This window comes from Haliotis cracherodii, unplaced genomic scaffold, assembly GCF_022045235.1.
Source record: "Haliotis cracherodii isolate W230 unplaced genomic scaffold, xgHalCrac1.p SCAF_23, whole genome shotgun sequence".
Classification (NCBI taxonomy): domain Eukaryota; kingdom Metazoa; phylum Mollusca; class Gastropoda; order Lepetellida; family Haliotidae; genus Haliotis; species Haliotis cracherodii.
The window spans coordinates 6,249,746-6,261,664 of NW_027266279.1; the positions used below are offsets into that span (position 1 = coordinate 6,249,746).

Consider the following 11,919-nt stretch of genomic DNA (forward strand, 5'->3'; position numbering starts at 1 on the left):
GTGGAACTGGTATATTGCCAAATAGTCCTGCAATGCCAAGCGGTCATTTAGATCATACAATACATTTGGGGTCTAGTGTAGCCAAGTGATTAAAGCGTTCGCTCTTGGCGCCGCCGTCCCGGGTTTGATTCACAACATGGGTACTATGTGTGAAACCCATTTCTGGTCTCCCCCGTCGTGATATTGCTCGAATATTTCTAAAAGCGGGTAAAACCACACTCACTCACTCACTCACTCACTCACTCACTCACAACAATGCATAGACAACAGCAAACCCGCAACATGGTTCTACTATCTTAAATCTTCAGGAATGTATTACAGAAATACATATCATCATATACTCTGACATCTAAAAAATATTAAACTATGATTCATGATAACCTTATAGCGTTATAACCTTGTCCAATAACACTCTCTATAAAAAGCACGCAATTTTTTTTTTATTTCTCTGCATCGCAAGCGTTCAGCTTCAACAATCATTGATACCTACAGCCATGTACATAAGACGGGCGCCTAGTCCTTGGCGTGACCAGATGATATTTTCCTCAAGGCTATTATCTAATGCGGAAGAAATCAATACATTAACCCGACAGCAACCCCATTTTTCTATTCAATCATACACGTTACATGACAGGCCCTGGAGTTAAAAATCTTTTAAGTTTCATTGGTTCACAAGATGTGACGTTTCGTGTTCAGATACGAATCATAATGCTAATCTATGGAAAACATAAATAGCCTGAATCAGAACTGAGGTTGTAAATCTTGATCACGTACACACATTTCATGGTCATCAACATGCTGCGGGTGCTAATTGGTAAGTACGTTAAATGTATTGGAAATTAATTGTTTCTTTATTACACATACCGCACCCTTATTGCGCTATATATATATATATGTGTCAAGTCTGAGTGTATTTTGTTAAGGCGATAAGACCAGTAAATACAGAAGTCAGATAAAAACTTCGAGCAGGACTTTTTGGGGGCCAAAATGGACATAACAATCACAACAACAAAATTCCGCCTAGCCTCTTAAGTTATTATTTTGACGACATTTTTGCAAAGGGTTCATGTTCATATTTTTCGTCTTTTTTATGTCACTATTTTATCTAAAAACAAGGTACAATAAGTATAGCCTATTTCTGGTCTTCCCCACCGTACTATTGCTGGAATATACGCCACACTCACTAACTCAGAACTACCGGTCTGTAACTTACTGTACCAAAATTACTTAAGAAGGAATTGGTGGTGAAATTTTTATTTTTTTTATTTTCACAAACAAAGACCTATACACAATGCATAAAACTGTTGACTGTATCAACAAGTGTCTGTTCTTGTGATACAAATGTCCTGGTGATGGTCCTATTGGGATGTGGAGAACCGATGTTCCTGTCCATGTGTTCAAGTGGAGACTGTGTTCTGTTGTTGCAACTTTTCGTAATTGACTACATTATGTGAACTAAAAAATGTTTTGCGCTTTTATCTCATGAAGCACCAAAGTATCGTCTCGCATACTAATTTCCACCAATATATATCCTGTTAAACAACTTGATTTCCTTTAATATTCTGTTTTAAGCGAAATTAATAGCAGAGAAGGTTGGATTTAACACAACTTGTAGAGTGAGTGAGTGAGCGAGTGAGTGAGTGAGTTGGGTTTAACGCCGCTTTTAACAGTATTCCAGTTATATCGCGGCGTGTCAGCTTAATGTGGGAGGAAAGCCCGAAGTGATACAGGTCTCAGACGTTTACCACTTCGGTGAAACCCACGAGCACGGTATGGTGCTGACAAACCTAGAAACATAATCGGGGCGAACCAAGATTCGAACCCACAATCAAAGGTTTCTGGCGTGCCCAAGGGACGCAACTCTGCACAGCGAATCGCAGCGCCTTAGACGACTGGGCCACCCGTGCCCCCCACAACTTGTAGAATTAACATCAGATGTAGTGCTAAGTGGGTAAGTGAGTGAGTTGGGTTTAACGCAGACTTAAACAGTATAATAGTTACATTATCACAGCGTGTCAAACCAGTGTGAGACGAAAGCATGACGTGAAGCAGTTATTCGACTTTGCCATGTTGGAAAATCCCTCAAACACTTGTTGGTGCTGATAAATTGATCATCATTATCAGGGCCAATCAGGGATTCGAACCCACGAAAACAGGAACGCATAAGGGACGCATCTTTCCCGAATTATAACATATATATATATATATCACGAAAAAAGATTACTTATAACAAGCAAGTCATAAAAAGCTCTTAATGCAAGACTTTGGTATGAAAGACTAACCGTGCCAAGCGTAACGATTGTTATTTAAATACCTTCTTCTCTCAACAGTGATAGCGGCAGTGTCCGCGTTTAACCTTGTGGTAGCCCAGTCTCAGCAACAATGTCAGACAGTTTTCCTAACCCAGTTCTACCAGTGTATACAGAACGTCACGCTCAACCCACAACATCTACTCTACTTCACAAGAAACGGGACAGTTGGCACTCAACCACCAGACATGGCTGTATTTCAGGACCAAGCTTGCAGGTGCGTGCGCATTTTTATTCTATGTCCTTTTAGAGAGGCTGCAATTAAATGTTGTTTTCGGCTCGGTCAGCAATATTTAACATATATCACAGAGACCACTGAACACAGAAAATTAATTGCATAGCAGCATAAGCATCAACATACTTTCAACTTGCACAAAGCTATCTTAGCGCTTCCACGACAGTAACTCCTATACTTTAAGAAAGATACGACAGCCGCAGCGCTAAGATCGTTTTGTGCAAGCTGGCACAAGTCATACAGAAGGCGACAATGTGAAGCATAGGGATATACAGTAAACTACGTTTATAACGAACACGCTTATAACGAACTGACCGATATGACGAACTTATTTTTTAGTCCCGGCCATTTGTTAAATATATGATGCATATATGCATATAACGACCTACGGTTATTACGAACTTATATTAGTGGCCCCTTTGAGTTCGTTATAACCGTAGTTTACTGTAACGACTTGTAAGAGTCAACTGATGGGATCAGGCGGTCATGCATGACCTGAATGACTCTAGGTCACCGTGTGCCTACCTGGATCGTTGCTCATGTTATCAACCACTGGTTCGCCTGTTTCAGACTTCAATTTATACCGCAAAAATAACACCCATTCTCTCGTCGTCTCATGATCAACATTCCATTTAAATGAAATGTTACATCAAATAACTTTCCAATTAAATATGCTTGTGTTTCAGTCATCAGTCAAACATTTTCAACTGTTCCCTCAGAGTCAGGGATACTTTACTCAATAACTCAGCCTGCCCCCTGGCGGAGAAAAGTTCCATAACCAACTTCTTCGGTAGTATATTCCAGCCGTACGACATTCTCTGTGCCCACCGTAAGTATTTAGTACCATGAGGCAAATCAGAGAGCTCTCAACATCACGAGGCTCAAGCTGACATCGTTCACTAAAGGAAGATATTATGTTCCTGTCTTTATTAGGGTAGCAAATTGAATTACCATTATATTCATGACGGATGTAAACTGAATGTGTTTATTTTTTATTTAGGGTATCAAACGGAGATTTGATACCAGTGAGGTGCATTATAAACATAAGGCGCTAAAACGATTACATGTCTTCAGTCGGAATAAGACTTTCACTTTCGCCAAAGAAAGACATGTTTTGTAAAAATAGTATATAACAAAACTTGTGTATTATACTCTAGAAGTTTAAAAAGCTGAACGCTGAATTAGTTCGACCAGTGCATGGTTAGGACAACAAACCTAAATGGCTCAATGATATCTCATCTTGTGCAGCATGCCGGTTTTCACTCGTGGACAAACTGAGGGGGTGTTATTCCGAATCCGATCTGGATGCGGATCTGTTTATGCCCAACAACTCTCGGCCCGGGGGCAACATGATGGGAGATACTTTGGTGGAAGTGGATGCGTTTTGCAAGTAAGGACAAACTGACTTTATCAGAATAACTAAACATGGACGCAAAAAAGGCAAGTTGTAGTGTATCAAAGAAAAATGTGCTCAAAGGTCTGGTGATCTGTTCCTACCTCATTATCGACGTGATAATTCTTGTTTTCTGTCATCATTAACTTATAGACTAAAGTACATCATACAATTTGAGTGAAAACATTCAAGTTAAACAAAGTGGCATTTGAATTCCAACTGCCCGGACTCAAATCTTGAACAATCATTTAAGTAAAATCATACCAAAAATGTTAATATTTCATAAGGTACTAGGAGGTGTGCACAATTTAAATTAACACTGAGGGGGTTGCAAAAAAGTACATGCTTATTCAACGAGTTGCTCCCCTCTGTAGAAATTTAAAATTTAAAATTTATATGTATTAACATATATTTACATTTGACTTTATGTCCATAAACTTGACACTGATCTTCCAAAACTATCATTTGTCAGGATATATGCTTGAGAGTTCTTTCTTTCACAGAATGCGAAACCCGCTTGTTCAGTGTATGAAGAGAGAACAAAGAGTATGTCCTGAATCTCCAATTGTCATGCGCAACATCGGCCTTGACCTTGATTCTCTCGATAAAACTGTCAACGTCCTTTGCCTCCACCCAAAAGGTAAAGTGAATGAATGATACAAGTTAAATGATTAATGTTGAAATCATCGGGATTCAGGAGACTTTCATTCGGTATTCTCCACATTAAGTTTATACATAATGAAGGTGTGTACTATCATACTGTACAATCAATCAACTGACTTGAAACTCCCGTGTTACTGACCCATGATTGTGAGTTTCGTTTAACGCCGCTTTGGACTGTAATTGAATGACACAACGGCTTGTCAGCTTGACGTTGGGCGAAAGCCCTCAGTGATGCAGGTCTTAGCCGTGTACCACTTTGGTGACACCGGCCAGGGTAGGACAAAGCAGGAATAAATATCTGGGCGAATAGGGTTCGCGTGCATCTCTCCATCAGTGGTCTGCCTTCATGTCAGTCGGTCATCTTTGTGTCGCTGTACTATAATCCCCTACATTCTGGTTTCCACTGCCAGTGTCTCTTGCTGAGCATTGTAGTTTGAGTGTTTTGTGAAATTAACCGACATTTTCTAACAGTTTCCTTACTCTTTATCCCAGAATGGTTCCATTCTCTTCCAGTATCGCTACCATACCCCCACCCTAACCCCAAAGAATATCAACTGGTCGTTCCCGTAAGCCCTCAGAAATGGTTCTATTGTCTATCAGTGTCCCTGCACTTAACCGCTGACATGGTTCTATTGCCTCCCTTATTATAGTGGCGATCGGGTAGCCCTGTGGTTAAAGCGTTCGCTCGTCACGCCGAAGGCCAGGGTTCGATTCCCGACATGGGTGTGGAGTCCATTTCTTGTGTGATATTGATGGACTATTGCTAAAAGCGGCGTAAAACCATACCCACTCACTCACTCACGTCTCATTATACTTAACCACTGAACTGGTTCTCTTGTCTTAAATTATCCTGCCATACTTTTGTTAGTCTGCAATACTAACTGCCTCGTGAAACTATTGCGAGTTTGTGTCACTCGCAGTTTTAGCACTATTTTCCTGATCACAAACCTTCTAGATTTACAGAACGTAACCCCAGGAATGGTTCTCTTGTCTTTCAGTGTACCTGGACAGTCTCGAGTGTTTCTCATCCCCAACCCGGGATGTCCAGATGTGCATGCAGAGTCAGAACCAGAAGGTGGTGGAGCTGGGTCTGACGGCAGAGCAGCAGAAGATGCCCCAGAATGAGTTCCTCGTCAACTTCTGTCGGTAGGTTCAATCTCAATGACTAATGGACACAACTCATTGGTCACTGCAGAGCCAAATGGTACACGTACTATCACGCAAATTAACAGAAACATTGAAACCAGATGGTAGGCAAATCTCTCAAGTCTACCGACACTTTGAAGACAGATGGTTGGTACCTTAACACAAATCAATTGATACATTTAAGCCAGATGGTAGGTACCATCACACAAATCAATTGATACATTAAAGCCAGATGGTAGGTACTATCACACAAATCAATTGATACATTTAAGCCAGATGGTAGGTACTATCACACAAATAAATTGCTACATTAAAGCCAGATGGTAGGTACCATCACACAAATCAATTGATACAATTAAGCCTGATGGTAGGTACCTTAACACAAATCAATTGATACAATTAAGCCAGATGGTAGGTACCATCACACAAATCAATTGATACATTAAAGCCAGATGGTAGGTACCATCACACAAATCAATTGATACATTAAAGCCAGATGGTAGGTACCATCACACAAATCAATTGATACAATTAAGCCAGATGGTAGGTACCATCACACAAATCAATCGATACAATTAAGCCAGATGGTAGGTACCATCACACAAATCAATTGATACATTAAAGCCAGATGGTAGGTACCATCACACAAATCTATATACACTTTGAAGCCGGACAGAAGGTGCAGTCATACAAATCAGTATACACTGACGCCAGAAGGAAAGCGCCATCTCATCCACATTGAAGCAAGATGGTAGTACACTCTCAAAAGGTCAACAGACACATTGAAACCAGAACCAATTCACGTTTTAAATGTTTATGAAATTGAGGGTGAGGTTGGTCACATGACAATATCATGGGTATTTCAATAGATTGAAGTCATCCGCCTGACTAAGAATGATTTTTTTCAACAGAATTCGTCTGGAGCATGTCAAGTGCGACCTAGATGCGTGGAGGAAGCATACCCTAGATACCTGCAACCCAGCGGTTATAGGTATGAAGACGGAGCTGGACTGTAAACTCATGCCGGCAGAATGTAAAATGGCGTTAGAAGATCAGTATCAAATGGTGTGTGCTGATGATAAATTTAACACCAAACATAGGGATAACTATGGCAACGGTACCACCAGATGTACAACTAGTTCCATTTTGTATATAGTGCTCACGTGGATTACGCTTTCATCCTTGACCAACTTAGTGTGACATTGTATATAGATTTGGAACTATCCTGTTGTATACAACTGGCATCATAACGAATAATGAACCACAGAGTCGAAAGTTACAGCGAAATCTCGTTAATCCGGACCCCCTTTGTTAGTCGGACAATTTGGTTAGGAGCGCCAACATCAAATTAAAGGTTTTACTCTTTCATTGTGATCCGTTAATCCTGACGAATTCAGTGAGAGTTTCACTGTAATATTAATCATGATTCGGCCATAAGACTTCAAATTGAACACTTTTAAGACATGACAAATGGAAGTTTTGAACGAAGGAAATATGATTATACGATCAATTTGAAAATGACCGAAGTGGCGAATGACCAGATAAACTAGTCATGTATACGAGGTAACATCCTGTTGGACACATGGTAGCGTTCCAAAGAGTAGGTGCGGCGGGGTAGCCTTGTGGGTAAAGCTATGGCTCGTCACGCCGAAGACCCGGGTTCGATTCCCCACATGGGTTCAATGTGTGAAGCCCATTTTCCGGTGTCCCCCGTCGTGATATTGCTGGACTGTTGCTAAAAGCGGCGTAACACGACACCGACACAGTCCAAAGGGTAATCGTCCAGAAGATGGGGTGTCCGGATTAACGGGGTCTGGATTAACAAGGTTTCACTGTACACCATTCAGTATCCATCATGTCGGCCGTGATTCCTGCCTTTCTCTCACACTGATATTTGAGTTATATATTTTTTCTCAATGGTGTAGGACTGTACTTTGCAAACACCAGTAACGTTTGCACTTCAACGTCACTTCATATTCATCACATCGTCTCATTTCATTATTTTTGCTTTCTTAAATGCTGGGAGAACTGTCTCATAAATAGATGTGTATGTTTGTGTTGAGACCATTGGTCAAGGTTGTTTTGTTGTCGGGGGAACTGAATGTTATCATTCAACAGCTCCCATTGTTCACTTCCTTTGTAGCATTGCAGGACGATGTTGAATGTATTGCATTCATATGATAGAATATTTAGTTTTTGTAAATTTATAACTCAAGAAAATAAATATATTTCACATATGTTGTCTTTTTTCAATGTTTATTAGGAGATATCGCTCATTATGACGCTAAGGTTATGACGTCACAGTGGTGTATAGAAAATCACCAAATAGTAAGCTCTCTGTTGTCCTCAACGTGTTATCTGTTCTTTGTGTTTTGCCACAAATCCTCTGAATATTATAGTAACCGTAACTTTGCATTTTGTAGCCAACGATTGTAGATTTATTATTTACATATGCCTACCGACATGACTGTAATAGAAGTACTATACTAAAAACATTAGCTTCCGTGGTGATGCGGGCGTCAAAACGGCTGTTTCAATCAAATAGGGGTTCATTGTGATTTGACACCTCTGATTGACCAATCAGAATCGAGTACTTTTCCAAATTCATTGTAGAATATCTATTTATCGCTCGATTTGGGTGACTATTTGGGACATTTTATTATTGCAAAGGTATTGTGCGTGACAGTATTGCTAAAGTTAAATCACTATTGTAATAATATCATGATAGCGTGAAACACCAAAAAAGATAACATTGCAATGGCTGTACCCTTATATCAATAGTATCGTGATTGTGTAAATCACTATTGGGATATATGGTATTGCTTAGTTGAATCACTATTGTAATAATATCATGATTGTTTGAAACTCAATTAGATTAAGGGGGCGGTCGGGTAGCCTAGTGGTTAAAGCGTTCGCCCGTCACGCCGAAAACCCGGGTTCGATTCCCGACGTGGGTACAATGTGTGAAGCCCATTTCTTGCTGGAATATTGCTAAAAACGGCGAAAAACCATACTTACTCACCACTATGATAATATTGTAATGGCTGAGCCACTATTGCAATAATATCGTGAACTTCTGGGATAATATTGCAGCAGTTGATTCGCTATTATAATATTATCGTGATAGTGTTAATAAACACGACAAAACGCTTTCCATAAACATAATAATTTCTGCTGAGAGCAAACATTAATGTATGATTCTGACTACATTCGCATTTAAAATACAGCTTGTAAGTTACAAAAGTTAAATAAAACAACTCGCGCCAGAAACCAATGATTGTGGGTTCGAATCCAGGTTCGCCCCGACTATGTTTCTAGGTTTGTCACTACCATACCCGTGCTCATGGGATTAACCGAAGTGGTAAACGTCTAAGACCTGCATCACTTCGGGCTTTCCTCCCACATTAAGCTGACACGCCGCGATATAACTGGAATACTGTTAAAAGCGGCGTGAAACCCAACTCACTCTCACTCACTTCGTGCATCAATGTCCGTGCTAACCCGTATATTCGTACTGCACGTGCATTTTGGTCGTTGTAGCCAAACTGTCTTGCTAATGACATCACTGATACATTGCTCGCAACTCCCGCAACTTCAAAACTGGGGGCGGTCGGGTAGCCTTGTGGTAAAAGCGTTCGGTCGTCATGTCGAAGACCTGTGTTCGAATCCCGACACGGGTACAATGTGTGAAGCCCATTTCTGGTGTCCCCCGCCGTAATATTGCTGGAATATTGCTAAAAACGGCGAAGAACCATACTCACTCATAACACCAGAGACTAAAATTTCATTTGTAAACAGCATTATGGGAACTTATCCAACATACAGATTCAAAACGTCAAAGCTAGGCGATAATCTCTGTCCTCTGCCGTAACAGATTACACTGGGTGTTTAAGCCAAAATAGTGGTGAAATTATATGATTTTGTTTGTTTGTTTAACGCCGCACTCCATCTATATGAGGGCGGTCTGTCAATAATCGAGTCTGGAACAGACAATTCAGTGATCGACATCATGAACGCTGTCCATACAATTGGGATGCAAAGGCATGCCATCAACCAAGTCAGCGAGCCTGACCACCCGATCCCATTAGTCGCCTCTTACAACATGCATAGGTTGCTGGGGACCTTTTCTCTCAACCGATAATCATATGAATGGAACACTGAAGATTAGTGATGACACAAGGGGTTCGCCAAAAGGGTAAGCCGATCATTTGTCAGAAAAGGGAACATGATTATTTTTATAGTATTTGTGGAATAGTTAGAACATCTGAGTATAGATCCATTGCAACTTTAGGAAGAACCATTAGCTTTTGGGTGGGTGATGGTTTGAGGGAGTGTGGTGGCTCTGAAAACATAATCAAGTCATTGTTTTACTGAAAATTGTTAACCCGTGCCGCTCATTATAGACAAAACATAATGAGCCCTTTTTTGCAGACAAAAAGTGCCTAATAAATACGGTTCGCTATTTCAATATATTTTTAAAAATGACCTCATCTCTTTCAATAAAGCCAAGAAAAATGAGTATCTTCAAGTCGCCTATCCACCAGAGAAATAAGAAACCATATTCAGTGTCGTGTCCGCATCTATGCACCTAAGAGCGACAAATCCCTTTGCATATTCATAAAGAAATAATGATGATGACAACCCGTATGACAAGAGGGATGATTTCGATTTCTGCATCGCAAATATCCGCTTCATGTCGGCCAATATACCATCAGCTCCAGGTTATGGCGTCAACGTTTCCCAGTCCTTTTGGGACATAATTTATTATTCATATCTCATGGACAGATTTTGCCAACAGCTTGGTTCTCAATTGAGTTTTTTTTATCCAAAACCTGGTAAAGATTTTCATTTTTTTTAATAGACATTCAGAGTAGTTTACCAAATGTGATACGTTGCTTGTCAATGCGATGCGCGGCGCTGTCCCATACCGTGACCGTCAATAGGAGTTCCACACCTCCTTACACACTTACTTTAATGGGTTGACTGGTAAGACTTGGTAACTGGGTTGACACCGTGACGTCGTACCACGACGTCGTGGATCATTGCTCATGATGCTGAACACCGGATTGTCTGGTCCAGACTTGATTGCTGAAAACTGTTGGGACTGCACAAAATAAGAACCAGACTCTCTTAAAATCTCAACTTTAAAATCATTATGGATGCTGTCGAAGTATATGCTCAAAATGGGCCAAAAGAGGAACCTGTTAAATGTCATTCATAGTGGGCCATTGCGTGATATCATTGGTAGAATGCAAAAACTGAAAAAAAAAACGAAACAGAATTGGAATACCCCCTACCTGAAAAGTGTGTAGTCCATGCCACTGACAATGCCTCCAATAACATATTATTTGTAAGCAATACCATATTTTTTGTTTGATAAAACAAGCAACGTGTCAAATAATGCCAGTTCGTTAACTGAGGAAGTAATATGTCAAAACCAAGCATCAGTACTACCAACTCTAAAACCTGAAAGTTTTCCCATTCTCTTTTGTACTGGATTTGCAAAGCTCCATAAGAATCCGCACAAAGAGATATATTGCTGGATCCAGCAAATGTATGACGAAATCACTGTTTCAAAGAGAAAACATAGCCGTTAATACAATCAAGGAAGGACTCCCTTCATATTCACCGAAAGTATTTGAGACGTGTGGAATTAATGTCATGTGGATTCTCAAAAGGTCAAAGGATTTGCTTGAATTTTTCCAATCTCTTCAACTTTGTACACCCCTATTCCACACGACAAACGTCAGGGAAAACCACAGATGGAGTAATATATCAGTCGTCATGGGTTTGGGACAACTTGTCTCAAATGAAAGCGATTGTCATCTAAAGTTTACTGAGAAAACAATATGTGAAATGCTGGACTTCCTCATCGATAACATCTTTGAGCTGTGAGAAATCAGACTGGCAAACTCTTTATCTTGTGATATATATATATATATATATATATATGTGTGTGTGTGTGTGTGTGTGTGTGTGTGTGCTTGCGTGTGTGCGTACGTGCGTGCGTGCGTGTGTGTGCGTGCTTGCGTGTGTGTGTGCGTGCGTGCGTGCGTGCGTGCGTGCGTGCGTGCGTGCGTGTGTGTGCTAGTCCGGACTAATGCCAATTTTATTGTGCAAACTCACTGAAACACCATGCCGCCATTTAGACACAACACAGACACAGTATACTG

General features: G+C 40.4%; 1 protein-coding gene across 1 annotated transcript; it reads left to right on the forward strand.

The window, feature by feature from the left end:
* The first annotated feature begins 783 nt into the window (after window positions 1–783).
* On the forward strand, window positions 784–6,946 carry LOC139471668 (uncharacterized). Its single transcript, XM_071254114.1, has 7 exons — window positions 784–814; window positions 2,331–2,526; window positions 3,231–3,373; window positions 3,793–3,934; window positions 4,441–4,577; window positions 5,599–5,746; window positions 6,658–6,946. The coding sequence occupies exons 1-7, from the start codon at window positions 784–786 to the stop codon at window positions 6,944–6,946; spliced, it is 1,086 nt and encodes a 361-aa protein (XP_071110215.1).
* Window positions 6,947–11,919: the final 4,973 nt, after the last annotated feature.